The sequence below is a fragment of the Salmo salar genome, chromosome ssa26 (assembly GCF_905237065.1).
Source record: "Salmo salar chromosome ssa26, Ssal_v3.1, whole genome shotgun sequence".
NCBI lineage: Eukaryota > Metazoa > Chordata > Actinopteri > Salmoniformes > Salmonidae > Salmo > Salmo salar.
The window spans coordinates 49,658,680-49,686,179 of record NC_059467.1 but is presented as its reverse complement, the minus strand read 5'-3'; the positions used below and the strand labels follow the sequence as shown (position 1 = coordinate 49,686,179).

The 27,500-nt window shown below is 43.4% G+C and overlaps 1 protein-coding gene across 2 annotated transcripts in view; it reads left to right on the top strand.

Annotated features, from left to right (window-relative positions):
• Nucleotides 1-27,500, top strand: part of LOC106609696 (death-associated protein kinase 2) — a 43,019-nt gene that overhangs the window by 11,829 nt on the left and 3,690 nt on the right. Inside the window, exons 5-9 of one of the 2 annotated variants that reach the window (XM_045708418.1) lie at nucleotides 4,986-5,115; nucleotides 11,003-11,078; nucleotides 12,006-12,158; nucleotides 15,852-15,897; nucleotides 22,892-22,981. In XM_045708418.1, the coding sequence (XP_045564374.1) occupies nucleotides 4,986-5,115; nucleotides 11,003-11,078; nucleotides 12,006-12,158; nucleotides 15,852-15,897; nucleotides 22,892-22,981 (495 nt within the window). Of the gene's footprint in view, nucleotides 1-4,985; nucleotides 5,116-11,002; nucleotides 11,079-12,005; nucleotides 12,159-15,851; nucleotides 15,898-17,979; nucleotides 21,469-22,891; nucleotides 22,982-27,500 lie in introns of those variants that run through there. The other variant, XM_045708417.1, reaches the window with a different exon arrangement.

Genomic DNA, 27,500 nt, shown 5'->3' with positions numbered 1-27,500 from the left:
TGAACGATAACTAGCATGGTGCCATCCTAACAACACGCTGGTCCTCCTCTCTAATGAACGATAACTAGCATGGTGCCATCCTAACAACACCCTGGTCCTCCTCTCTAATGAACGATAACTAGCATGGTGCCATCCTAACAACACCCTGGTCCTCCTCTCTAATGAACGATAAATAGCATGGTGCCATCCTAACAACACCCTGGTCCTCCTCTCTAATGAACGATAACTACCATGGTGCCATCCCAACAACACGCTGGTCCTCCTCTCTAATGAACGATAACTAGCATGGTGCCATCCTAACAACACCCTGGTCCTCCTCTCTAATGAACGATAACTAGCATGGTGCCATCCTAACAACACCCTGGTCCTCCTCTCTAATGAACGATAACTAGCATGGTGCCATCCTAACAACACCCTGGTCCTCCTCTCTAATGAACGATAACTAGCATGGTGCCATCCTAACAACACCCTGGTCCTCCTCTCTAATGAACGATAACTAGCATGGTGCCATCCTAACAACACGCTGGTCCTCCTCTCTAATGAACGATAACTAGCATGGTGCCATCCTAACAACACCCTGGTCCTCCTCTCTAATGAACGATAACTAGCATGGTGCCATCCTAACAACACCCTGGTCCTCCTCTCTAATGAACGATAACTAGCATGGTGCCATCCTAACAACACCCTGGTCCTCCTCTCTAATGAACGATAACTAGCATGGTGCCATCCTAACAACACCCTGGTCCTCCTCTCTAATGAACGATAACTAGCATGGTGCCATCCTAACAACACCCTGGTCCTCCTCTCTAATGAACGATAACTAGCATGGTGCCATCCTAACAACACCCTGGTCCTCCTCTCTAATGAACGATAACTAGCATGGTGCCATCCTAACAACACCCTGGTCCTCCTCTCTAATGAACGATAACTAGCATGGTGCCATCCTAACAACACCCTGGTCCTCCTCTCTAATGAACGATAACTAGCATGGTGCCATCCTAACAACACCCTGGTCCTCCTCTCTAATGAACGATAACTAGCATGGTGCCATCCTAACAACACCCTGGTCCTCCTCTCTAATGAACGATAACTAGCATGGTGCCATCCTAACAACACCCTGGTCCTCCTCTCTAATGAACGATAACTAGCATGGTGCCATCCTAACAACACCCTGGTCCTCCTCTCTAATGAACGATAACTAGCATGGTGCCATCCTAACAACACGCTGGTCCTCCTCTCTAATGAACGATAACTAGCATGGTGCCATCCTAACAACACCCCTGGTCCTCCTCTCTAATGAACGATAACTAGCATGGTGCCATCCTAACAACACCCTGGTCCTCCTCTCTAATGAACGATAACTAGCATGGTGCCATCCTAACAACACCCTGGTCCTCCTCTCTAATGAACGATAACTAGCATGGTGCCATCCTAACAACACCCTGGTCCTCCTCTCTAATGAACGATAACTAGCATGGTGCCATCCTAACAACACCCTGGTCCTCCTCTCTAATGAACGATAACTAGCATGGTGCCATCCTAACAACACCCTGGTCCTCCTCTCTAATGAACGATAACTAGCATGGTGCCATCCTAACAACACGCTGGTCCTCCTCTCTAATGAACGATAACTAGCATGGTGCCATCCTAACAACACCCTGGTCCTCCTCTCTAATGAAAGAGAACTACCATGGTGCCATCCTAACAACACCCTGGTCCTCCTCTCTAATGAAAGAGAACTACAGGGCTACAATAGGAGGAAGTTGTATAGTACAGGACTACAATATAGGGAAGTTGCAGAATAGAGCGCTCTATTGCCATGGCCTGCACAGATCAGAGACATATAGAAAGATCTATAGACTGCTGTACAAAGATGAGAGATATATAGAAAGAGCTATAGACTGCTGTACAAAGATGAGAGATATATAGAAAGAGCTATAGACTGCTGTACAAAGATGAGAGATATATAGAAAGAGCTATAGACTGCTGTACAAAGATGAGAGATATATAGAAAGATCTATAGACTGCTGTACAAAGATGAGAGATAAACTCACCAAAAAAGTGTTTATTTTCAGCAAACTTAACATGTGTAAATATTTGTATGAACATAACAAGATTCAACAACTGAGATGTATAGCAACTAGATATATAGCAAGATGTTTAGACTTATGTACAAAGATGATAGATATATAGAAAGATGTATAGACTGTCGTACAAATATGATTGATTTATAGAAAGATGTGTAGACTGCCGTACAAATATGAAAGATTTATAAGAAAGATGTTTAGACTGCAGTACGAAGATGATAGATATATAGAACGATGTTTAGACTTCTGTACAAAGATGAGATATATATAGAAAGATGTATAGACTGCTGTACAAAGTGAAGCTGAAATATACAACTTTTTAGAGTAGTACAGTCAAATTGGTAACACTTTAGACTGCAGGTACTCTGATCATGAGCTTGCTTAAATGAGGGTTGGACTGCTGAAATCTGTACTGCTGAGAGCTTCATATTGTAAATCCCATTAAAAAGAGACACACTGGGGGGGTGCAGCTCACAGCACTTTACCTCAGATAGAGAGATGGACAGAGAGGGGGAGAGAGAGAGAAAGTGCTGTGTCAGGTTTGGGAAAAGCGTTCAATAAGGGTGCAGTCCTTCCCAGCGTTGACAGAGAGGCTAGCTGTGGTCTCACCACAGGAAGACTGGGGGAGGGGGAGACGGTGAAGGGATAAGGAGAGGGAGACGAAAGAGACGAGGGAGAGAGAGGGGGAGACGAAAGAGACGAGGGAGAGAGAGGGGGAGAGGAAAGAGACGAGGGAGAGAGAGGGGGAGACGAAAGAGACGAGGGAGGGAGAGGGGGAGACGAAAGGGACGAGGGAGGGAGAGGGGGAGACGAATGGGTTTGGGTTTGACAGGGTTTATCTGACGTTGGGTTTGAAGGGGTTTATCTGACGTTGGGTTTGACAGGTTGACAGGGTTTATCTGATGTTGGGTTTGACAGGGTTTATCTGACGTTGGGTTTGAAGGGGTTTATCTGACGTTGGGTTTGAAGGGGTTTATCTGACGTTGGGTTTGACAGGGTTTATCTGACGTTGGGTTTGAAGGGGTTTATCTGACGTTGGGTTTGAAGGGGTTTATCTGACGTTGGGTTTGACAGGGTTTATCTGACGTTGGGTTTGACAGGGTTTATCTGACGTTGGGTTTGACAGGGTTTATCTGACGTTGGGTTTGACAGGGTTTATCTGACGTTGGGTTTGACAGGGTTTATCTGATGTTAGGTTTGACAGGGTTTATCTGGCGTTGGGTTTGAAGGGGTTTATCTGACGTTGGGTTTGACAGGGTTTATCTGACGTTGGGTTTGAAGGGGTTTATCTGACGTTGGGTTTGACAGGGTTTATCTGACGTTGGGTTTGAAGGGGTTTATCTGACGTTGGGTTTGACAGGGTTTATCTGACGTTGGGTTTGACAGGGTTTATCTGACGTTGGGTTTGACAGGGTTTATCTGACGTTGGGTTTGAAGGGGTTTATCTGACGTTGGGTTTGACAGGGTTTATCTGACGTTGGGTTTGACAGGTTGACAGGGTTTATCTGACGTTGGGTTTGACAGGGTTTATCTGACGTTGGGTTTGACAGGGTTTATCTGACGTTGGGTTTGAAGGGGTTTATCTTACGTTGGGTTTGACAGGGTTTATCTGACGTTGGGTTTGACAGGGTTTATCTGGCGTTGGGTTTGACAGGTTGACAGGGTTTATCTGATGTTGGGTTTGACAGGGTTTATCTGACGTTGGGTTTGACAGGTTGACAGGGTTTATCTGATGTTGGGTTTGACAGGGTTTATCTGACGTTGGGTTTGAAGGGGTTTATCTGACGTTGGGTTTGACAGGGTTTATCTGACGTTGGGTTTGACAGGGTTTATCTGACGTTGGGTTTGAAGGGGTTTATCTGGCGTTGGGTTTGACAGGTTGACAGGGTTTATCTGACGTTGGGTTTGACAGGGTTTATCTGACGTTGGGTTTGACAGGTTGACAGGGTTTATCTGATGTTGGGTTTGACAGGGTTTATCTGACGTTGGGTTTGAAGGGGTTTATCTGACGTTGGGTTTGACAGGTTGACAGGGTTTATCTGACGTTGGGTTTGAAGGGGTTTATCTGACGTTGGGTTTGACAGGTTGACAGGGTTTATCTGATGTTGGGTTTGACAGGGTTTATCTGAAGTTGGGTTTGAAGGGGTTTATCTGACGTTGGGTTTGAAGGGGTTTATCTGACGTTGGGTTTGACAGGGTTTATCTGACGTTGGGTTTGAAGGGGTTTATCTGACGTTGGGTTTGAAGGGGTTTATCTGACGTTGGGTTTGACAGGGTTTATCTGACGTTGGGTTTGACAGGGTTTATCTGACGTTGGGTTTGACAGGGTTTATCTGACGTTGGGTTTGACAGGGTTTATCTGACGTTGGGTTTGACAGGGTTTATCTGATGTTAGGTTTGACAGGGTTTATCTGGCGTTGGGTTTGAAGGGGTTTATCTGACGTTGGGTTTGACAGGGTTTATCTGACGTTGGGTTTGAAGGGGTTTATCTGACGTTGGGTTTGAAGGGGTTTATCTGACGTTGGGTTTGACAGGGTTTATCTGACGTTGGGTTTGAAGGGGTTTATCTGACGTTGGGTTTGACAGGGTTTATCTGACGTTGGGTTTGAAGGGGTTTATCTGACGTTGGGTTTGACAGGGTTTATCTGACGTTGGGTTTGACAGGGTTTATCTGACGTTGGGTTTGACAAGGTTTATCTGACTTTGGGTTTGAAGGGGTTTATCTGACGTTGGGTTTGACAGGGTTTATCTGACGTTGGGTTTGACAGGGTTTATCATTATTTTCTGATCATTTTGAACCTAAGGAGACAGGACTGCAACAGGGCCAGTAAACTCATGCACACTAATGATCAGAAACGCTCTCTCAGCAAATCCCTTCACTCTCTTTCTGTTTTTCAGCCTGAGAACATCATGCTGTTGGACAAAAACGTGCCCTTGCCAAGGATCAAACTAATCGATTTTGGACTCGCTCACAAAATCGAGGCGGGAGCAGAGTTTAAAAACATTTTTGGGACTCCTGAATTTGTGGGTAAGATTGCAGTCTTGAGACTGGCTCACATAAACATGCCATAACTAGACCGCTATACAAGAATATGAATAACTACATTATCAATGTCAAATCAAATGTTATTTGTCACATGCGCTGAATACAACAGGTGTAGTAGACCTTACAGTGAAATGATAAATACAACAGGTGTAGACCTTACAGGGAAATGTTTACTTACAAGCCCTTAACCAATAAGGTAGTTCAAGAAATAAAGTTAAGAAGATATTTACTAAATAAACTAAAGTGAAAAATACAATAAAATAAAAAAGTAAGACAATAAAATAACAATACCGAGGCTATATACCGACACGAGTGATACGGGGCGGTAATAATTTAGGCAGGTTAGCTCCACAGGCAGGGGCGAAAATCTGATATCAACTTTGGAGGGGACAATTACATGAAATTTTCTCAAGAGCAATTCCTGAGGGGGACACCAAAAGTAGTGCTGTAACACATAGCCTACATTCTAATATGGTAAATGTATATTGAGGAACCAAAGAAATAAGGTGTTTGCCGTACTCCTAACTACCGGTACCCAAAACTACACAACTAATCACAACAGCAATACCATTGCCTTTAACCTGTTAGGGCTAGGGGGCAGTATTTACACGGCCGGATAAAAAACGTACCCGATTTAATCTGGTTATTACTACTGCTCAGAAACTAGAATATGCATATAATTATTGGCTTTGGATAGAAAACACCCTAAAGTTTCTAAAACTGTTTGAATGGTGTCTGTGAGTATAACAGAACTCATATGGCAGGCAAAAACCTGAGAAGATTCCTTACAGGAAGTGGCCTGTCTGACAAGTTCTTGTTCTTCTTGACTCTCTTTATTGAAAACTGAGGATCTTTGCTGTAACGTGACACTCCCTTACGGCTCCCATAGGCTCTCAGAACCCGGGAAAAAGCTGAATGATGTAATTCCAGCCCCTGGCTGAAAAGCATTAGCGCCTTTGGTAAGTGGTCTATCAGAGGACAATGAGACTGAGGCGCGTGCACGAGGCGACCCCATGTTTTTATTTTCTCTCTGTTTGTACTAAAACACAGATTCCCGGTCGGAATATTATCGCTTTTTTACGAGAAAAATGGCATAAAAATTGATTTTAAACAGCGGTTGACATGCTTCGAAGTACGGTAATGGAATATTTAGAATTTTTTTGTCACGAAACGCGTCGGGCGCGTCACCCTTCTTTACCCTTTCGGATAGTGTCTTGAACGTACGAACAAAACGCCGCTATTTGGATATAACTATGGATTATTTTGAACCAAACCAACATTTGTTATTGAAGTAGAAGTCCTGGGAGTGCATTCTGACGAAGAACAGCAAAGGTAATAACATTTTTCTTATAGTAAATCTGACTTTGGTGAGGGCTAAACTTGGTGGGTGTCTAAATAGCTAGCCCTGTGATGCCGGGCTATCTACTTAGAATATTGCAAAATGTGCTTTCACCGAAAAGCTATTTTAAAATCGGACATAGCGAGTGCATAGAGGAGTTCTGTATCTATAATTCTTAAAATAATTGTTATGTTTTTTGTGAACGTTTATCGTGAGTAATTTAGTAAATTCACCGGAAGTTTGCGGGGGGTATGCTAGTTCTGAACGTCACATGCTAATGTAAAAAGCTGGTTTTTGATATAAATATGAACTTGATTGAACAAAACATGCATGTATTGTATAACATAATGTCCTAAGATTGTCATCTGATGAAGATCATCAAAGGTTAGTGCTGCATTTAGCTGTGGTTTGGGTTTATGTGACATTATATGCTAGCTTGAAAAATGGGTGTCTGATTATTTCTGGCTGGGTACTCTGCTGACATAATCTAATGTTTTGCTTTCGTTGTAAAGCCTTTTTGAAATCGGACAGTGTGGTTAGATTAACGAGATTCTTGTCTTTAAAATGGTGTAAAATAGTCATATGTTTGAGAAATTGAAGTAATAGCATTTCTAAGGTATTTGAATAACGCGCCACGGGATTCCACTGGCTGTTACGTAGGTGGGACGAAATCGTCCCACTGGCCCTAGAGAAGTTAACAAATCTTAGTTCAGTCACCAGTTTATGTTGAGAGTGGGGGTATCCATGGCATTTTCCAATTATGTTCCTATTTTACAAGTCAAAAAAATTGAGAACCTTTCATAATGTTGCCAAACAAAGACTCAACAAACTTACCTGAGACTCCCTGTCTCTGCCAGTCTGTCCCTGCATATCTGTCCCCAACTCTGCTGTCTGTGTGCCATCTGTTGCCTGCTCTGCCTAATGACATCATTGTGAAACATTTCCATTAGAATTTCATTTCTTTCTTATGAACATTTTATCAACTAGTCTTTGAGATATTAGGCTCCTAGGGTTCTTACTTTGCGTTTTGGTGTACTGAAAAATACTCCGATGTCCGTCTTTTATTTTTCTGCCATTTTTCTACCTGGCTGGCTGGCTACACACACACACAGTGTGTAGGTTATTTACAGTAGGATATGGGCTTCTATCATCTTCTATCATTCTATTTGGGCTTCGATCTAAAAGGTAGCTAGCAAATGTGAAACGGATTAAAATGACAAGAGTTGACAGCTGTATGAGTTCACCATTTACACAACATATGCTGCAACCTTTTGTAATTTTAATAGTTTGTTTCATATTGGCTGGCTTCCAACAATAGCTGAATTTGCAAAGCAAGCGAGCACCAATTCAGTTTCAGTGGTATTTGCTATAATCTTTGCTACCCGGGTTAAATAAAAGTGAAATAAAATAAATAAATAAAAGTTCCCTTGTGACAATTTAGCTTTTGCAAACGAGACCATTAAATATATTTAAGACAATGGTAGAACAATGGTAGAAGAGAGTGTAGTTCTGTTCAGTTTGGACTCCAGTTTATCGCTAACCTTATCACAGGGACTTTGAAGCACTAACTTACATCATCTGCATGCTGATCTTGGAATAAATTGACGATAGCAAAGATTCCATCTTTGACGACGCCACATAAATGGAATAGGTACTAGCTAGCTTAATAGTTAATATTTGCGCGCTAGCTCTGCATATTCAGCTAGTGTGTGTTCGCGATTGACTGGATTAACCTCACGTCAGTTACGTTCATTGAGTGCCTTTCAGACAGTGGATACGACCCCTCTGTTACCTTGCCAACTAAGGAACTGGCAGTGGATCAAACCATTGTGAGGCAAAGGGTGGGGGGGTCACAATCTTTTGAAACTTAAAAATGCGCTATTAAGTGTCTATAATCAGCACAATTGCTTTCATTGCGTATTATTAATATTATTTAAATTACATTGTTATGTTTCAGTGATATATTGGGGGGGGCAAATCATATTTTTCCCAGGATGGGGGGGTCATGTCCCCCCCGTCCCCCCCGGGATTTCCGCCCCTGTTCACAGGGACTATGGTGGTCTGCTTAAATCATATACAATACCAGTCAAAAGTTTGGACACACCTACTCATTCAAGGGTTTTCCTTTATTTGTACAATTTTCTACATTGTAGAATAATAGTGAAGACATCAAAACTATGAATTAACACATATGAAATAATTTAGTAAACGAAAAAGGGTTAAAAAAAATCCTAATATTTTTTCTATTTTAGATTCTTAAAAGTAGCCACCCTTTGCCTTGATTACAGCTTTGTACACTCTTGGCATTCTCTCAACCAGCTTGACCTGGAATGCTTTTCCAACAGTCTTGAAGGAGTTCCCACATATGCGGAGCACTTGTTGGCTGCTTTTCCTTCACTCTGTGGTCCAACTCATCCCAAACCATCTCAATTGGGTTGAGGTCGGGTGATTGTGGAGGCCAGGTCATCTGATGTAGTACTCCATCACTCTCCTTCTCACATCGGCTATGGAGAGCTTGATCACACAGTCATCCGGAACAGCTGGTGCTCTTATGCATGCTTCAGTGTTACTTGCCTCGAAGCGAGTATAAAAGGCATTTAGCTCGTCTGGTAGGCTCGCGTTACTGGACAGCTCGCGGCTGGGTTTCACTTTGTAATAGTTTGCAAGCCCTGCCACATCCGACGAGCGTCAGAGCCGGTGTAGTAGGATTCAATCTTAGTCCTGTATTGATCCTTTGCCTGTTTAGCAGGATTCATTATAAGCGTCCGGATTAGTGTCCCCTTCCTTGAAAGCGGCAACTCTAGCCTTTAGCTCGGTGTGGATGTTGCCTGTAATCCATGGCATCTGGTTGGGATATGTACGTACTGTCACTGTGGGGGCGACGATGCACTTATAGATGAAGCCGGTGACTGAGGTGGTATACTCCTCAATGCCATTGGATGAATCCTGGAACATATTCCAGTCTGTGCTAGCAAAACAGTCCTGTAGCATAGCATCCGTGTCATCTGACCACTTCCGTATTGAGCGAGTTATTGGTACTTCCTGCTTTAGTTTTTACTTGTAAGCAGGAATCAGGAGGATAGAATTATGGTCAGATTTGCCAAATGGAGGGCGAGGGAGAGCTTTGTACACGTTTCTGTGTGTGGAGTAAAGGAGGTCTAGAGTTTTTTTCCTCTGGTTGCGTGTGACATGCTGGTAGAAATGAGGTAAAACGGATTTAAGTTTGCCTGCATTAAAGTCCCCGGTCACTAGGAGCGTCGCTTCTGGTTGAGCATATTCTTGTTTGTTTATGGCCTTAAACAGATTGTTGAGAGCGGTCTTAGTGCCAGCATCTGTTTGTGGTGGTAAATAGACAGCTGCGAATAATATAGATGAGAACTCTCTTGGTAGATAGTGTGGTCTACAGCTTATCATGAGGTACTCTACCTCAGGCGAGCAATACCTTGAGACTTCTTTAATATTAGACATCGCACACCAGATGTTATTGACAAATAGACACATCTCCCCCGCCCCTCGTCTTACCAGACGTAGCTGCTCTGTCCTGCTGATGCACGGAAAACCCAGCCAGCTCTATATTATCCGTGTCGTCGTTCAGCCACGACTCGGTGAAACAAAATATATTATAGTTCCTAATGTTCCGTTGGTAGGATAGTCTTAATCGTAGATCATCCAGTTTATTCTCCAGTGATTGCACCTTGACCAATAGAACAGAATGGTAGTGGTGGTTTACTCACTCGCCTACGAATTCTCACAAGGCACCCCGACCTCCGCCCCCTTTTTCTCTGTCTTTTCTTCACGCGAATGACGAGGATTTGAGCCTGGCCTCGAGAAAGCAGTGTATCCTTCTCTTCGGAACTGGTTAAAGAAAAAAATCTTTGTCCAGTTCGAGGTGTTCTTGAGTTCATGAGACCCTGTGTTCATGTGTTGATGTGTGCATGTGTTGATGTGTCCATGTGTTGATGTGTCCAATGTGTTGATGTGTCCAATGTGTCCATGTGTTGATGTGTCCATGTGTTGATGCGTCCATGTGTTGATGTGTTGATGTGTCCAATGTGTTGATGTGTCCAATGTGTTGATGTGTCCATGTGTTGATGTGTTGTGTCCATGTGTTAATGTGTCCATGTGTTGATGTGTCCATGTGTTGATGTGTCCAATGTGTTGATGTGTCCATGTGTCCATGTGTTGATGCGTCCATGTGTTGATGTGTCCATGTGTCCATGTGTTGATGTGTCCAATGTGTTGATGTGTCCATGTGTTGATGTGTCCATGTGTTGATGTGTCCAATGTGTTGATGTGTCCATGTGTTGATGTGTCCATGTGTTGATGTGTCCAATGTGTTGATGAGACCCTGACAAATCTCAGGTATTAACAGGAAATGCACTGTTTTGATGTAAATACTTCTACCGACCTTTTGTCTGTTATTGACACATTAAAGTTAATAATAGAAAATACACTGTTCCGATCCACTCACCGTTCTATTACTGATGCATTAGTGCAGAGTTCTGCTGATTGGTCAACTGTCCGTTTCAGCCCCAGAGATAGTGAACTACGAACCACTGGGACTGGAGGCAGATATGTGGAGTATAGGAGTCATCACCTACATCCTGTGAGTTTAGGTTCATCACAACATGAAGCATGAACCACACTATCCTTGAACCCTTCATAGGAGTTCAACACAACATGAAGCATGAACCCCACTATCCATGAACCCTTCATAGGAGTTCAACACAACATGAAGCATGAACCACACTATCCATGAACCCTTCATAGGAGTTCAACACAACATGAAGCATGAACCACACTATCCATGAACCCTTCATAGGAGTTCAACACAACATGAAGCATGAACCCCACTATCCATGAACCCTTCATAGGAGTTCAACACAACATGAAGCATGAACCACACTATCCTTGAACCCTTCATAGGAGTTCATCACAACATGAAGCATGAAGCACACTATCCATGAACCCTTCATAGGAGTTCATCACAACATGAAGCATGAAGCACACTATCCATGAACCCTTCATAGGAGTTCATCACAACATGAAGCATGAAGCACACTATCCATGAACCCTTCATAGGAGTTCATCACAACATGAAGCATGAAGCACACTATCCATGAACCCTTCATAGGAGTTCATCACAACATGAAGCATGAAGCACACTATCCATGAACCCTTCATAGGAGTTCATCACAACATGAAGCATGAAGCACACTATCCATGAACCCTTCATAGGACTTCATCACAACATGAAGCATGAAGCACACTATCCTTGAACCCTTCATAGGAGTTCAACACAACATTAAACATGTTTTAACATCATGGTACACAACATTAAACATGTTTTAAAATCATGGTACACTACATTAAACATGTTTTAACATCATGGTACACTACATTAAACATGTTTTAACATCACGGTACACTACAGACATAAATGAAACATACATGTAACAGGGATGGTGTAGGTGAATACATACAATGTTCCTAACACTCCTCCTGTTCTGGCCTTGTTGTTGTTGTGTTCCAGGCTGAGTGGAGCATCTCCCTTCCTGGGAGAGACTAAACAGGACACGCTGGCCAACATCTCAGCCATGAACTACGAGTTTGACGAGGAGTTCTTCTGCAGAACCAGTGAGCTAGCCAAAAGCTTCATACGGCAGCTACTGGAGAGGGACAAGATGTGAGTTGGAGGGGTCAGAGTTCAGAGTTGATGTGGAGAGGAGCGATAACCGGTTAGGGGTTAGGAGGGAGTTGGACGAGGAGTTCTTCTGCAGAATATGACAGCTGCTGGAGAGAGACAAGATGTAAGGAGGCAGTGGGGAGGCGGAGAGGATGAGGAGTCAGAGGAGAGGGGTCAGGGGTGAGAGGGTGAGGAGAAGAGGGGTCAGAGTTGAGGAGAGGAGTCAGGTGAGGGGTCAGAGGTGAGGTGGAGAGGGGGAGGAGACAGAGGTGAGGGGTCAGGGTTGAGGAGAGGAGTCAGGTGAGGGGTCAGAGGTGAGGTGGAGAGGGTGAGGAGGGGGAGGAGACAGAGGTGAGGGGTCAGGGTTGAGGAGAGGAGTCAGGTGAGGGGTCAGAGGTGAGGTGGAGAGGGGGAGGAGACAGAGGTGAGGGGTCAGGGTTGAGGAGAGGAGTCAGGTGAGGGGTCAGAGGTGAGGTGGAGAGGGTGAGGAGGGGAGGAGACAGAGGTGAGGGGTCAGGGTTGAGGAGAGGAGTCAGGTGAGGGGTCAGAGGTGAGGTGGAGAGGGTGAGGAGGGTGAGGAGGGGAGGAGACAGAGGTGGGGGTCAGGGTTGAGGAGAGGAGTCAGGTGAGGGGTCAGAGGTGAGGTGGAGAGGGTGAGGAGGGGAGGAGACAGAGGTGAGGGGTCAGTGTTGAGGAGAGGAGTCAGGTGAGGGGTCAGAGGTGAGGTGGAGAGGGTGAGGAGGGTGAGGAGGGGAGGAGACAGAGGTGAGGGGTCAGGGTTGAGGAGAGGAGTCAGGTGAGGGGTCAGAGGTGAGGTGGAGAGGGTGAGGAGGGAAGGAGACAGAGGTGAGGGGTCAGGGTTGAGGAGAGGAGTCAGGTGAGGGGTCAGAGGTGAGGTAGAGAGGGTGAGGAGGGGAGGAGACACAGGTGAGGGGTCGGGTGAGGTGGTGAGGAAGAGAGTGGTCAGAGGTGAGGGGTCCGGGTTGAGGTGAGGAGGAGAGGAGTTAGAGGTGAGGGGACAGAGGTGAGGGGTCCGGGTTGAGATGAGGAGGAGAGGGGTCTGGGTTGAGGTGAGGAGGAGAGGAGTTAGAGGTGAGGGGACAGAGATGAGGGGTCCGGGTTGAGGTGAGGGGTCCGGGTTGAGGTGAGGGGTCCGGGTTGAGGTGAGGAGGAGAGGGGTCCAGGTTGAGGAGAGGGGTCAGAGGTGAGGGGTGAGGTGGAGAGGGTGAGAAAGAGAGTGGTCAGAGGTAAGGGGTGAGGGGTCAGAGGTGAGGAGGAGAGGGGTCCGGGTTGAGGTGAGGGGTCCGGGTTGAGATGAGGAGGAGAGGGGTCCAGGTTGAGGAGAGGGGTCAGAGGTGAGGGGTGAGGTGGAGAGGGTGAGAAAGAGAGTGGTCAGAGGTAAGGGGTCCGGGGTGAGGGGTCAGAGGTGAGGAGGAGAGGGGTCGGAGGTGAGGGGTCAGGGGTGAGATGGAGAGGGTGGAGGAGAGAGTGGTCAGAGGTTAGGGGTCAGAGATGAGGGGTCCGGGTTGAGGTGAGGAGGAGAGGGGTCCGGGGTGAGGGGTCCGGGGTGAGGGGTTTGGGTTGAGGTGAGGAGGAGAGGGGTCCGGGATGAGGGGTCAGGGGTGAGGTGGAGCTGGACAAGAAGTGAGGTTTGGGGTTTGAACCTGTGCCAAAAGACTGTTAGACCACTGAGCTAAGGCCTAGACAATATCTATGGAAGCTAACACTAGTCTTCCTGGCTCATGGAAGGCAAATGATGTATTGTGTTTCTACATCACATTGTAGAACAGCTGTATAGGAAAATGTGATGTAACATATTTACACACTTTTGAGACCATGAGGTTTGTTTACGTTACTCTGCATGACTCTACACAGTACACACTGTCTTGATGACAGTAACACTGAATGATCTGTGTACAAGGTCAAAACAGACGACACTGTCACAGTCTAAAATCAAGTTCCTTACATCCTCCTGTTCTATCTGGTCCCTCTTGTGAGGACATAAATTGCATTCAGAAAGTATTCAGACCCTTTAACTTTTTCCACATTTTGTTACGTTACAGTCTTATTCTAAAATGGATTAAATAAATATTTTTCCTCCTCCATCTACACACAATACCCCATAATGACATCACAATACCCCATAATGACATCACAATAACCCATAATGACATCACAATACCCCATAATGACATCACAATACCCCATAATGACAAAGTGAAAACAGGTTTTTGTCATTTTCATAAGTATTCAGACCGTTTGCTATGAGACTCTAAATTGATCTCAGGTGTATCCTGTTTCCATTGATTATCCTTGAGATGTTTCTACAACTTGATTGGAGTCCACCTGTGGTAAATTCAATTGATTGGACATGATTTGGAAAGGCACACACCTGTCTATATAAGGTCCCAGAGTTGACAGTGCATGTCAGAGCAAAAACCAAGCCATGAGGTCGAAGAAATTGTCCGTAAACGCGGGGAGACAGGATAGTGTCGAGGCACAGATCTGGGGAAGGGTACCAAAAAACGTCTGCAGCATTGACGGTCCCCAAGAACACAGAGGCCTCCTTCATTCTTAAATGGAAGAAGTTTGGAACCACCAAGACACCTAGAACTGGCTGCCCAGCCAAACTGAGCAATCGGCGGGGAGAAGGGCCTTGGTCTGGGAGGTGACCAAGAACCCGATGGTCACTCTGAACGAGCACCAGAGTTCCTCTATGGAGACGGGAGAACCTTCCAGAAGGACAACCATCTCTGCAGCACTCCACCAATCAGGGCTTTATGGTAGAGTGGCCAGACTGAAGCCACTCCTCAGTAAAAGGCACATGACAGCCCGCTTGGAGTTTTGCCAAAAGGCACATAAAGACTCTCAGATCATGAGAAACAAGATTCTCTGGTCTGATGAAACCAAGATTGAAATCTGAATGCTAAGCGTCACGTCTGGAAGAAACCTGGCACAATCCCTACGGTGAAGCATGGTGGTGGCAGCATCATGCTGTGGGGATGTTTTTCAGTGGCAGGGACGGAGACTAGTCAGGATCGAGGGAAAGATGAACGGAGCAAAGTACAGAGAGATCCTTGATGAAAACCTGCTCCAGAGCGCTCTGGACCTCAGACTGGGGCGAAGGTTCACCTTGCAACAGGACAACGACCCTAAGCACACAGCCAAGACAACACAGAAGTGTCTTCGGGAACAAGTCTCTGAATGTCCTTGAGTGGCCCAGCCAGAGCCCAGACTTGAACCCAATCGGACATCTCTGGAGAGACCTGAAAATAGCTGTGCAGCAACGCTCCCCATCCAACCTGACAGAGCTTGAGAGGATCTGCAGAGAAGAATGGGAGAAACTCTCCAAATACAGGTGTGCCAAGCTTGTAGCGTCATACCCAAGAAGACTCGAGGTTGTAATCGCTGCCAAAGGTGCTTCAACAAAGTACTGAGTAAAGGGTCTGAATACTTATGTAAATTAGATATTTTGGCTTTTTATTTTTTTAACTTTGCAAAAATATCTAAAAAACATTTTTTTTTCTCATTATGGGGTATTGTGATGTCATTATGGGGTATTGTGTGTAGATTGATGAGGGGAAAAAACGATTTAATTCATTTTAGAAAAAGGCAGTAAACGTAACAAAATGTGGAAAAGGTCAAGAGGTCTGAATACTTTCCAAATGCAGTGTAAACATGTTTGTCTTCCAGGAAGAGATTAACTATTCAAGATGCCCTCAACCATCCCTGGATCAAGGTATATCATTGTCATATGAAAACAGAATACTATCATGATTGACAGCTTGATGTTAAGACATGCATGTTGTTTTCTTTTGTGACATAACTTCCTCTATTTTATGATTTGCATAATCGCCTCCTAATTATACTGTGACGTGTACTGTTCAGGCAGAAACGGATTTGTTTCTTGTTTGTACGGTTTTTACATACTTGGTTTCTGACCATGTAATGCATGTTAAGCTGTTATGGACTGCAGCTCCCACTGAGACAATGTAAAATATATAATGGCCTGGACTGCACCTCCCAGTCAGACAATGTAAAATATATAATGGCCTGGACTGCACCTCCCACTCAGACAATGTAAAATATATAATGGCCTGGACTGCACCTCCCACTGAGACAATGTAAAATATATAATGGCCTGGACTGCACCTCCCACTCAGACAATGTAAAATATATAATGGCCTGGACTGCACCTCCCACTCAGACAATGTAAAATATATAATGGCCTGGACTGCACCTTCCACTAAGACAATGTAAAATATATAATGGCCTAGCTAGTCAGATAGAGGGAGCTCTAGTCTGTTAGTTTGAATCAGATGTGTGATTCATTCAGATGAGTTTTTCCTGATAATGTTTGTCCTGCCATGTTTGTGACTCTTAACTTAAATGTGCAACCAGTTGACAAAACAGCTTGACGTTTGGTGATGGAAAGAATCGAAAGAAGATGGTTAACTAACCATGTTACCTGGAGTGTTGTCTGTGGTTTGGTAATATATAACTAACCATGTTACCTGGAGTGTTGTCTGTGGTTTGGTAATGGTTAACTAACCATGTTACCTGGAGTGTTGTCTGTGGTTTGGTAATATATAACTAACCATGTTACCTGGAGTGTTGTCTGTGGTTTGGTAATGGTTAACTAACCATGTTACCTGGAGTGTTGTCTGTGGTTTGGTAATATATAACTAACCATGTTACCTGGAGTGTTGTCTGTGGTTTGGTAATGGTTAACTAACCATGTTACCTGGAGTGTTGTCTGTGGTTTGGTAATATATAACTAACCATGTTACCTGGAGTGTTGTCTGTGGTTTGGTAATATATAACTAACCATGTTACCTGGAGTGTTGTCTGTGGTTTGGTAATATATAACTAACCATGTTACCTGGAGTGTTGTCTGTGGTTTGGTAATATATAACTAACCATGTTACCTGGAGTGTTGTCTGTGGTTTGGTAATATATAACTAACCATGTTACCTGGAGTGTTGTCTGTGGTTTGGTAATGGTTAACTAACCATGTTACCTGGAGTGTTGTCTGTGGTTTGGTAATGGTTAACTAACCATGTTACCTGGAGTGTTGTCTGTGGTTTGGTAATATATAACTAACCATGTTACCTGGAGTGTTGTCTGTGGTTTGGTAATGGTTAACTAACCATGTTACCTGGAGTGTTGTCTGTGGTTTGGTAATATATAACTAACCATGTTACCTGGAGTGTTGTCTGTGGTTTGGTAATATATAACTAACCATGTTACCTGGAGTGTTGTCTGTGGTTTGGTAATATATAACTAACCATGTTACCTGGAGTGTTGTCTGTGGTTTGGTAATATATAACTAACCATGTTACCTGGAGTGTTGTCTGTGGTTTGGTAATATATAACTAACCATGTTACCTGGAGTGTTGTCTGTGGTTTGGTAATGGTTAACTAACCATGTTACCTGGAGTGTTGTCTGTGGTTTGGTAATATATAACTAACCATGTTACCTGGAGTGTTGTCTGTGGTTTGGTAATGGTTAACTAACCATGTTACCTGGAGTGTTGTCTGTGGTTTGGTAATATATAACTAACCATGTTACCTGGAGTGTTGTCTGTGGTTTGGTAATGGTTAACTAACCATGTTACCTGGAGTGTTGTCTGTGGTTTGGTAATATATAACTAACCATGTTACCTGGAGTGTTGTCTGTGGTTTGGTAATGGAGGCATCTCACCACTGGCTTATATTCCATTGCTGTACAGAACATTATCAATGCATGACATGCAGTGCCAGTAAGTGACTTCCAGCTCAGTAACCCTCCGTCTATCGTCCTCATCTCTTGTGTCTGAAGTCTAATGAGTACAAGGAGGAGACCTCCAGCACCAAGACCCCGGACCAGACCAAGACCCCCAAAAAACGCGAGCGCCGGCAGCTGAAGACCAAACGTCTCAAGGAGTACACCATCAAGTCCCACTCCTCCATGCCCCCCAACAACACCTACGTCAACTTCGAACGCTTCGCCCAGGTAGTGGAGGACATCAGCCAGATGGAGGGCTCCTTCACTGGGCTAGCCTCGGCCCACGACTCCCTGCAGGAGGACATCGACGCCTTGGTCTCCGTCTACAACCACAAGGAGTCCTGGTACAAGGAGGAGAGCGAGGGGGTCCGTCACCAGCTGTCTCAGATCCGCTATGAGTTCCGTAAAGTGGAGGCGATGAAGAGAAGCCTGCAGGATGAGATGAAGGTGGTGGATGTTAGCGTCAGTGACGTTAGCGCCCGCTACCAGGAGAGGAAGAGACACTTTGACGCCCTGAGACAGGAGCTGAGCGACGAGCTGAAGTGGGTGCAGGACGTGCTGGGGTCGTCAGGGGTCGCGGACGGGGTCACGGACGGGGTCGGTGGGGTCGGTGGGGTCGGAGGAGGAGGGTACCTCAACTGTAACTTCTCCACTGTGTTTAATAATGACGTGAATGAGGCACTGAAGGAAATGCTGAACAGAAGCTGTGGAGGAGATCTGCTGTCTGGGATCAGCCTGAACCTCACTGAGTCTGGACTGAAGAGATAGTATAGTATAGTATAGTATAGTATAGTACTGTAGAGTATCAGCCTGAACCTCACTGAGTCTGGACTGAAGAGATAGTATAGTATAGTATAGTATAATATAGTATAGTATAGTATAGTACTGTAGAGTATCAGCCTGAACCTCACTGAGTCTGGACTGAAGAGATAGTATAGTATAATATAGTATAGTATAGTATAGTATAGTATAGTATAGTATAGTATAGTACTGTAGAGTATCAGCCTGAACCTCACTGAGTCTGGACTGAAGCGATAGTATAGTATAGTATAGTATAGTATAGTATAATATAGTATAGTATAGTATAGTACTGTAGAGTATCAGCCTGAACCTCACTGAGTCTGGACTGAAGAGATAGTATAGTATAATATAGTATAGTATAGTATTGTATAGTATAGTACTGTAGAGTATCAGCCTGAACCTCACTGAGTCTGGACTGAAGAGATAGTATAGTATAATATAGTATAGTATAGTATAGTATTGTATAGTATAGTACTGTAGAGTATCAGCCTGAACCTCACTGAGTCTGGACTGAAGAGATAGTATAGTATAGTATAGTATAGTATAGTACAATAGCGTATCAACCTGGGCCTGACTGAGTCTGGACAGTAGAGTATAGTATAGTATCTTAAAATATAGTATAGTATAGTACAATAGAGTATCAACCTGGACCTGACTGAGTCTGGACAGTAGAGATAACAGCAGTTACAGTAGAGTATCAACCTGGACCTGACTGAGTCTGGACAGTAGAGATAACAGCAGTTACAGTAGAGTACCAACCTGGACCTGACTGAGTCTGGACAGTAGAGATAACAGCAGTTACAGTAGAGTACCAACCTGGACCTGACTGAGTCTGGACAGTAGAGATAACAGCAGTTACAGTAGAGTACCAACCTGGACCTGACTGAGTCTGGACAGTAGAGATAACAGCAGTTACAGTAGAGTACCAACCTGGACCTGACTGAGTCTGGACAGTAGAGATAACAGCAGTTACAGTAGAGTATCAACCTGGACCTGACTGAGTCTGGACAGTAGAGATAACAGCAGTTACAGTAGAGTACCAACCTGGACCTGACTGAGTCTGGACAGTAGAGATAACAGCAGTTACAGTAGAGTACCAACCTGGACCTGACTGAGTCTGGACAGTAGAGATAACAGCAGTTACAGTAGAGTACCAACCTGGACCTGACTGAGTCTGGACAGTAGAGATAACAGCAGTTACAGTAGAGTACCAACCTGGACCTGACTGAGTCTGGACAGTAGAGATAACAGCAGTTACAGTAGAGTACCAACCTGGACCTGACTGAGTCTGGACAGTAGAGATAACAGCAGTTACAGTAGAGTACCAACCTGGACCTGACTGAGTCTGGACAGTAGAGATAACAGCAGTTACAGTAGAGTACCAACCTGGACCTGACTGAGTCTGGACAGTAGAGATAACAGCAGTTACAGTAGAGTACCAACCTGGACCTGACTGAGTCTGGACAGTAGAGATAACAGCAGTTACAGTAGAGTACCAACCTGGACCTGACTGAGTCTGGACAGTAGAGATAACAGCAGTTACAGTAGAGTATCAACCTGGACCTGACTGAGTCTGGACAGTAGAGATAACAGCAGTTACAGTAGAGTACCAACCTGGACCTGACTGAGTCTGGACAGTAGAGATAACAGCAGTTACAGTAGAGTACCAACCTGGACCTGACTGAGTCTGGACAGTAGAGATAACAGCAGTTACAGTAGAGTACCAACCTGGACCTGACTGAGTCTGGACAGTAGAGATAACAGCAGTTACAGTAGAGTACCAACCTGGACCTGACTGAGTCTGGACAGTAGAGATAACAGCAGTTACAGTAGAGTACCAACCTGGACCTGACTGAGTCTGGACAGTAGAGATAACAGCAGTTACAGTAGAGTACCAACCTGGACCTGACTGAGTCTGGACAGTAGAGATAACAGCAGTTACAGTAGAGTACCAACCTGGACCTGACTGAGTCTGGACAGTAGAGATAACAGCAGTTACAGTAGAGTACCAACCTGGACCTGACTGAGTCTGGACAGTAGAGATAACAGCAGTTACAGTAGAGTACCAACCTGGACCTGACTGAGTCTGGACAGTAGAGATAACAGCAGTTACAGTAGAGTACCAACCTGGACCTGACTGAGTCTGGACAGTAGAGATAACAGCAGTTACAGTAGAGTACCAACCTGGACCTGACTGAGTCTGGACAGTAGAGATAACAGCAGTTACAGTAGAGTACCAACCTGGACCTGACTGAGTCTGGACAGTAGAGATAACAGCAGTTCAGTAGCCCAGAGTCAGTAAGAGAAACAGGAAGTAGAGGACACTGGAAGTCATCTCTGTGGAATATTATAACTTTAGTTTGTTCTCCTTGTGATACGTTAGTGGTATTTTGTGATTAGCTAAAATAAAACGTCAAAGTATTTACAATGCTTCTTTTTGTGTTTACAAAGAATGAGTCCCAGTCCTAGTCTGGCCCTTGATAGGTTTTGAGGTATTATATTAAAGTCTGCAACTTTTAAGTAGCTTGTTTGTTTTTCATAGCTCAAAGCCAACTGTTGATAATGTTGATAGAGGATGTTGATAGAGGATTGATAATGAGTAGATATCATTATTGACATTAGTCTTACCTTCTTAGATTAGATTGAAGTAAATTGAGAGTGTTATTGTTGTGTGTGTATTTTAGATGCTTGTACCTACCTGATCTAAACCACTGAACCTGATAAAGATCTTATCGATTGAAATGTTATATCTGTGATTGTGTGTGTGATTGTGTGTGTGTGTGTGTGTGTGTGTGTGTGTGTGTGTGTGTGTGTGTGTGTGTGTGTGTGTGTATGTGTGTGTGTGTGTGTGTGTGATTGTGTGTGATTGTGTGTGTGTGTGTGTGTACTGTATCAGCCAAACACTACAATACACTGGTCCTAGTCTGGTCCTTTTAGTCCTAGTCTGGTCCTTTTAGTCCTAGTCTGGTCCTTTTAGACTCTGGTCCTTTTAGTCCTAGTCTGGTCCTTTTAGTCCTAGTCTGGTCCTTTTAGTCCTAGTCTGGTCCTTTTAGACCTAGTCTGGTCCTTTTAGACTCTGGTCCTTTTAGTCCTAGTCTGGTCCTTTTAGTCCTAGTCTGGTCCTTTTAGTCCTAGTCTGGTCCTTTTAGACCTAGTCTGGTCCTTTTAGACCTAGTCTGGTCCTTTTAGTCCTAGTCTGGTCCTTTTAGACCTAGTCTGGTCCTTTTAGTCCTAGTCTGGTCCTTTTAGTCCTAGTCTGGTCCTTTTAGACCTAGTCTGGTCCTTTTAGACCTAATCTGGTCCTTTTAGTCCTAGTCTGGTCCTTTTAGTCCTAGTCTGGTCCTTTTAGTCCTAGTCTGGTCCCTTTAGACTCTGGTCCTTTTAGACCTAGTCTGGTCCTTTTAGTCCTAGTCTGGTCCTTTTAGTCCTAGTCTGGTCCCTTTAGTCCTAGTCTGGTCCTTTTAGTCCTAGTCTGGTCCTTTTAGACCTAGTCTGGTCCTTTTAGACCTAGTCTGGTTCTTTTAGACCTAGTCTGGTCCTTTTAGTCCTAGTCTGGTCCTTTTAGTCCTAGTCTGGTCCTTTTAGACCTAGTCTGGTCCTTTTAGTCCTAGTCTGGTCCTTTTAGTCCTAGTCTGGTCCCTTTAGTCCTAGTCTGGTCCTTTTAGTCCTAGTCTGGTCCTTTTAGTCCTAGTCTGGTCCTTTTAGTCCTAGTCTGGTTCTTTTAGACCTAGTCTGGTCCTTTTAGTCCTAGTCTGGTCCCTTTTAGTCCTAGTCTGGTCCTTTTAGACCTAGTCTGGTCCTTTTAGTCCTAGTCTGGTCCTTTTAGTCCTAGTCTGGTTCTTTTAGACCTAGTCTGGTCCTTTTAGTCCTAGTCTGGTCCCTTTTAGTCCTAGTCTGGTCCTTTTAGACCTAGTCTGGTCCTTTTAGACCTAGTCTGGTCCTTTTAGACCTAGTCTGGTCCCTTTAGTCTGGTCCTTTTAGTCCTAGTCTGGTCCTTTTAGTCCTAGTCTGGTCCTTTTAGTCCTAGTCTGGTACTTTTAGTCCTAGTCTGGTCCTGATCTCTGTATAGGACTACTGTTTCAGCTCCTATGTTTGTTGTCTTTGTCATGACATTCTTAAGGCTTTTCGTCCTCTGTATGTCATGCTGTTTTCTGCTGTGGTTTAGCCGTTAAACCCATGCCAGGCCCTGGTGTGCAGACTGTCTGTCATTAATCTGGAGAACTTCAGGAGACAGTACGCACGACGCAGATGGAAGGTACGTCCTGCAGTACAACACATCTATCATACAATATCACCAACATGCCATTAGGTCATTGATAACTATGTGTGTTGTGTTGTGTGTGTGTGTGTTGTGTGTTGTGTGTGTGTGTGTGTGTGTTGTGTTGTGTTGTGTTGTGTGTGTGTGTGCATGCTTGTGTGTGTGAGTGAGTGTGTATCTGTCCATGTGTGTAATTGTTTGTGATGTCAATAGGTCAATACATATGCTATAGTCTGTCAGAACATCTCTATCAGGATAGTCTCTGTGTTGACTAGATGTCTATCAGGATAGTCTCTGTGTTGACTAGATGTCTATCAGGATAATGTATCTGTGTTGACTAGATGTCTATCAGGATAGTGTATCTGTGTTGACTAGATGTCTATCAGGATAATGTATCTGTGTTGACTAGATGTCTATCAGGATAGTCTCTGTGTTGACTAGATGTCTATCAGGATAGTGTCTGTGTTGACTAGATGTCTATCAGGATAGTGTATCTGTGTTGACTAGATGTCTATCAGGATAGTGTATCTGTGTTGACTAGATGTCTATCAGGATAATGTATCTGTGTTGACTAGATGTCTATCAGGATAGTGTATCTGTGTTGACTAGATGTCTATCAGGATAGTGTATCTGTGTTGAGTAGATGTCTATCAGGATAGTGTCTGTGTTGACTAGATGTCTATCAGGATAGTGTATCTGTGTTGACTAGATGTCTATCAGGATAGTGTCTGTGTTGACTAGATGTCTATCAGGATAGTGTCTGTGTTGACTAGATGTCTATCAGGATAGTCTCTGTGTTGACTAGATGTCTATCAGGATAATGTATCTGTGTTGACTAGATGTCTATCAGGATAGTCTCTGTGTTGACTAGATGTCTATCAGGATAGTGTATCTGTGTTGACTAGATGTCTATCAGGATAGTGTATCTGTGTTGACTAGATGTCTATCAGGATAATGTATCTGTGTTGACTAGATGTCTATCAGGATAGTGTATCTGTGTTGACTAGATGTCTATCAGGATAGTGTATCTGTGTTGACTAGATGTCTATCAGGATAATGTATCTGTGTTGACTAGATGTCTATCAGGATAATGTATCTGTGTTGACTAGATGTCTATCAGGATAGTCTCTGTGTTGACTAGATGTCTATCAGGATAATGTATCTGTGTTGACTAGATGTCTATCAGGATAGTCTCTGTGTTGACTAGATGTCTATCAGGATAATGTATCTGTGTTGACTAGATGTCTATCAGGATAATGTATCTGTGTTGACTAGATGTCTATCAGGATAGTGTATCTGTGTTGACTAGATGTCTATCAGGATAGTGTATCTGTGTTGACTAGATGTCTATCAGGATAGTGTATCTGTGTTGACTAGATGTCTATCAGGATAATGTATCTGTGTTGACTAGATGTCTATCAGGATAATGTATCTGTGTTGACTAGATGTCTATCAGGATAGTCTCTGTGTTGACTAGATGTCTATCAGGATAATGTATCTGTGTTGACTAGATGTCTATCAGGATAGTCTCTGTGTTGACTAGATGTCTATCAGGATAATGTATCTGTGTTGACTAGATGTCTATCAGGATAATGTATCTGTGTTGACTAGATGTCTATCAGGATAGTGTATCTGTGTTGACTAGATGTCTATCAGGATAGTCTCTGTGTTGACTAGATGTCTATCAGGATAGTCTCTGTGTTGACTAGATGTCTATCAGGATAATGTATCTGTGTTGACTAGATGTCTATCAGGATAGTCTCTGTGTTGACTAGATGTCTATCAGGATAATGTATCTGTGTTGACTAGATGTCTATCAGGATAATGTATCTGTGTTGACTAGATGTCTATCAGGATAGTGTATCTGTGTTGACTAGATGTCTATCAGGATAGTCTCTGTGTTGACTAGATGTCTATCAGGATAGTGTATCTGTGTTGACTAGATGTCTATCAGGATAATGTATCTGTGTTGACTAGATGTCTATCAGGATAGTGTATCTGTGTTGACTAGATGTCTATCAGGATAGTCTCTGTGTTGACTAGATGTCTATCAGGATAATGTATCTGTGTTGACTAGATGTCTATCAGGATAATGTATCTGTGTTGACTAGATGTCTATCAGGATAGTGTATCTGTGTTGACTAGATGTCTATCAGGATAGTGTATCTGTGTTGACTAGATGTCTATCAGGATAGTGTATCTGTGTTGACTAGATGTCTATCAGGATAGTGTATCTGTGTTGACTAGATGTCTATCAGGATAGTGTATCTGTGTTGACTAGATGTCTATCAGGATAGTGTATCTGTGTTGACTAGATGTCTATCAGGATAATGTATCTGTGTTGACTAGATGTCTATCAGGATAATGTATCTGTGTTGACTAGATGTCTATCAGGATAGTGTATCTGTGTTGACTAGATGTCTATCAGGATAGTGTATCTGTGTTGACTAGATGTCTATCAGGATAGTGTATCTGTGTTGACTAGATGTCTATCAGGATAATGTATCTGTGTTGACTAGATGTCTATCAGGATAGTGTATCTGTGTTGACTAGATGTCTATCAGGATAGTGTATCTGTGTTGACTAGATGTCTATCAGGATAATGTATCTGTGTTGACTAGATGTCTATCAGGATAGTGTATCTGTGTTGACTAGATGTCTATCAGGATAATGTATCTGTGTTGACTAGATGTCTATCAGGATAGTGTATCTGTGTTGACTAGATGTCTATCAGGATAGTGTATCTGTGTTGACTAGATGTCTATCAGGATAGTGTATCTGTGTTGACTAGATGTCTATCAGGATAGTGTATCTGTGTTGACTAGATGTCTATCAGGATAATGTATCTGTGTTGACTAGATGTCTATCAGGATAGTGTATCTGTGTTGACTAGATGTCTATCAGGATAGTGTATCTGTGTTGACTAGATGTCTATCAGGATAGTGTATCTGTGTTGACTAGATGTCTATCAGGATAATGTATCTGTGTTGACTAGATGTCTATCAGGATAATGTATCTGTGTTGACTAGATGTCTATCAGGATAGTGTATCTGTGTTGACTAGATGTCTATCAGGATAGTGTATCTGTGTTGACTAGATGTCTATCAGGATAATGTATCTGTGTTGACTAGATGTCTATCAGGATAGTGTATCTGTGTTGACTAGATGTCTATCAGGATAGTGTATCTGTGTTGACTAGATGTCTATCAGGATAGTGTATCTGTGTTGACTAGATGTCTATCAGGATAATGTATCTGTGTTGACTAGATGTCTATCAGGATATGTCTCTGTGTTGACTAGATGTCTATCAGGATAATGTATCTGTGTTGACTAGATGTCTATCAGGATAGTCTCTGTGTTGACTAGATGTCTATCAGGATAGTGTATCTGTGTTGACTAGATGTCTATCAGGATAATGTATCTGTGTTGACTAGATGTCTATCAGGATAGTGTATCTGTGTTGACTAGATGTCTATCAGGATAAGTGTATCTGTGTTGACTAGATGTCTATCAGGATAGTGTATCTGTGTTGACTAGATGTCTATCAGGATAGTGTATCTGTGTTGACTAGATGTCTATCAGGATAATGTATCTGTGTTGACTAGATGTCTATCAGGATAATGTATCTGTGTTGACTAGATGTCTATCAGGATAATGTATCTGTGTTGACTAGATGTCTATCAGGATAGTGTATCTGTGTTGACTAGATGTCTATCAGGATATGTATCTGTGTTGACTAGATGTCTATCAGGATAGTGTATCTGTGTTGACTAGATGTCTATCAGGATAGTGTATCTGTGTTGACTAGATGTCTATCAGGATAGTGTATCTGTGTTGACTAGATGTCTATCAGGATAGTCTCTGTGTTGACTAGATGTCTATCAGGATAATGTATCTGTGTTGACTAGATGTCTATCAGGATAGTGTATCTGTGTTGACTAGATGTCTATCAGGATAGTGTATCTGTGTTGACTAGATGTCTATCAGGATAGTGTATCTGTGTTGACTAGATGTCTATCAGGATAATGTATCTGTGTTGACTAGATGTCTATCAGGATAGTGTATCTGTGTTGACTAGATGTCTATCAGGATAGTGTATCTGTGTTGACTAGATGTCTATCAGGATAGTGTATCTGTGTTGACTAGATGTCTATCAGGATAGTGTATCTGTGTTGACTAGATGTCTATCAGGATAGTGTATCTGTGTTGACTAGATGTCTATCAGGATAGTGTATCTGTGTTGACTAGATGTCTATCAGGATAATGTATCTGTGTTGACTAGATGTCTATCAGGATAGTGTATCTGTGTTGACTAGATGTCTATCAGGATAGTGTATCTGTGTTGACTAGATGTCTATCAGGATAGTGTATCTGTGTTGACTAGATGTCTATCAGGATAATGTATCTGTGTTGACTAGATGTCTATCAGGATAGTGTATCTGTGTTGACTAGATGTCTATCAGGATAGTGTATCTGTGTTGACTAGATGTCTATCAGGATAATGTATCTGTGTTGA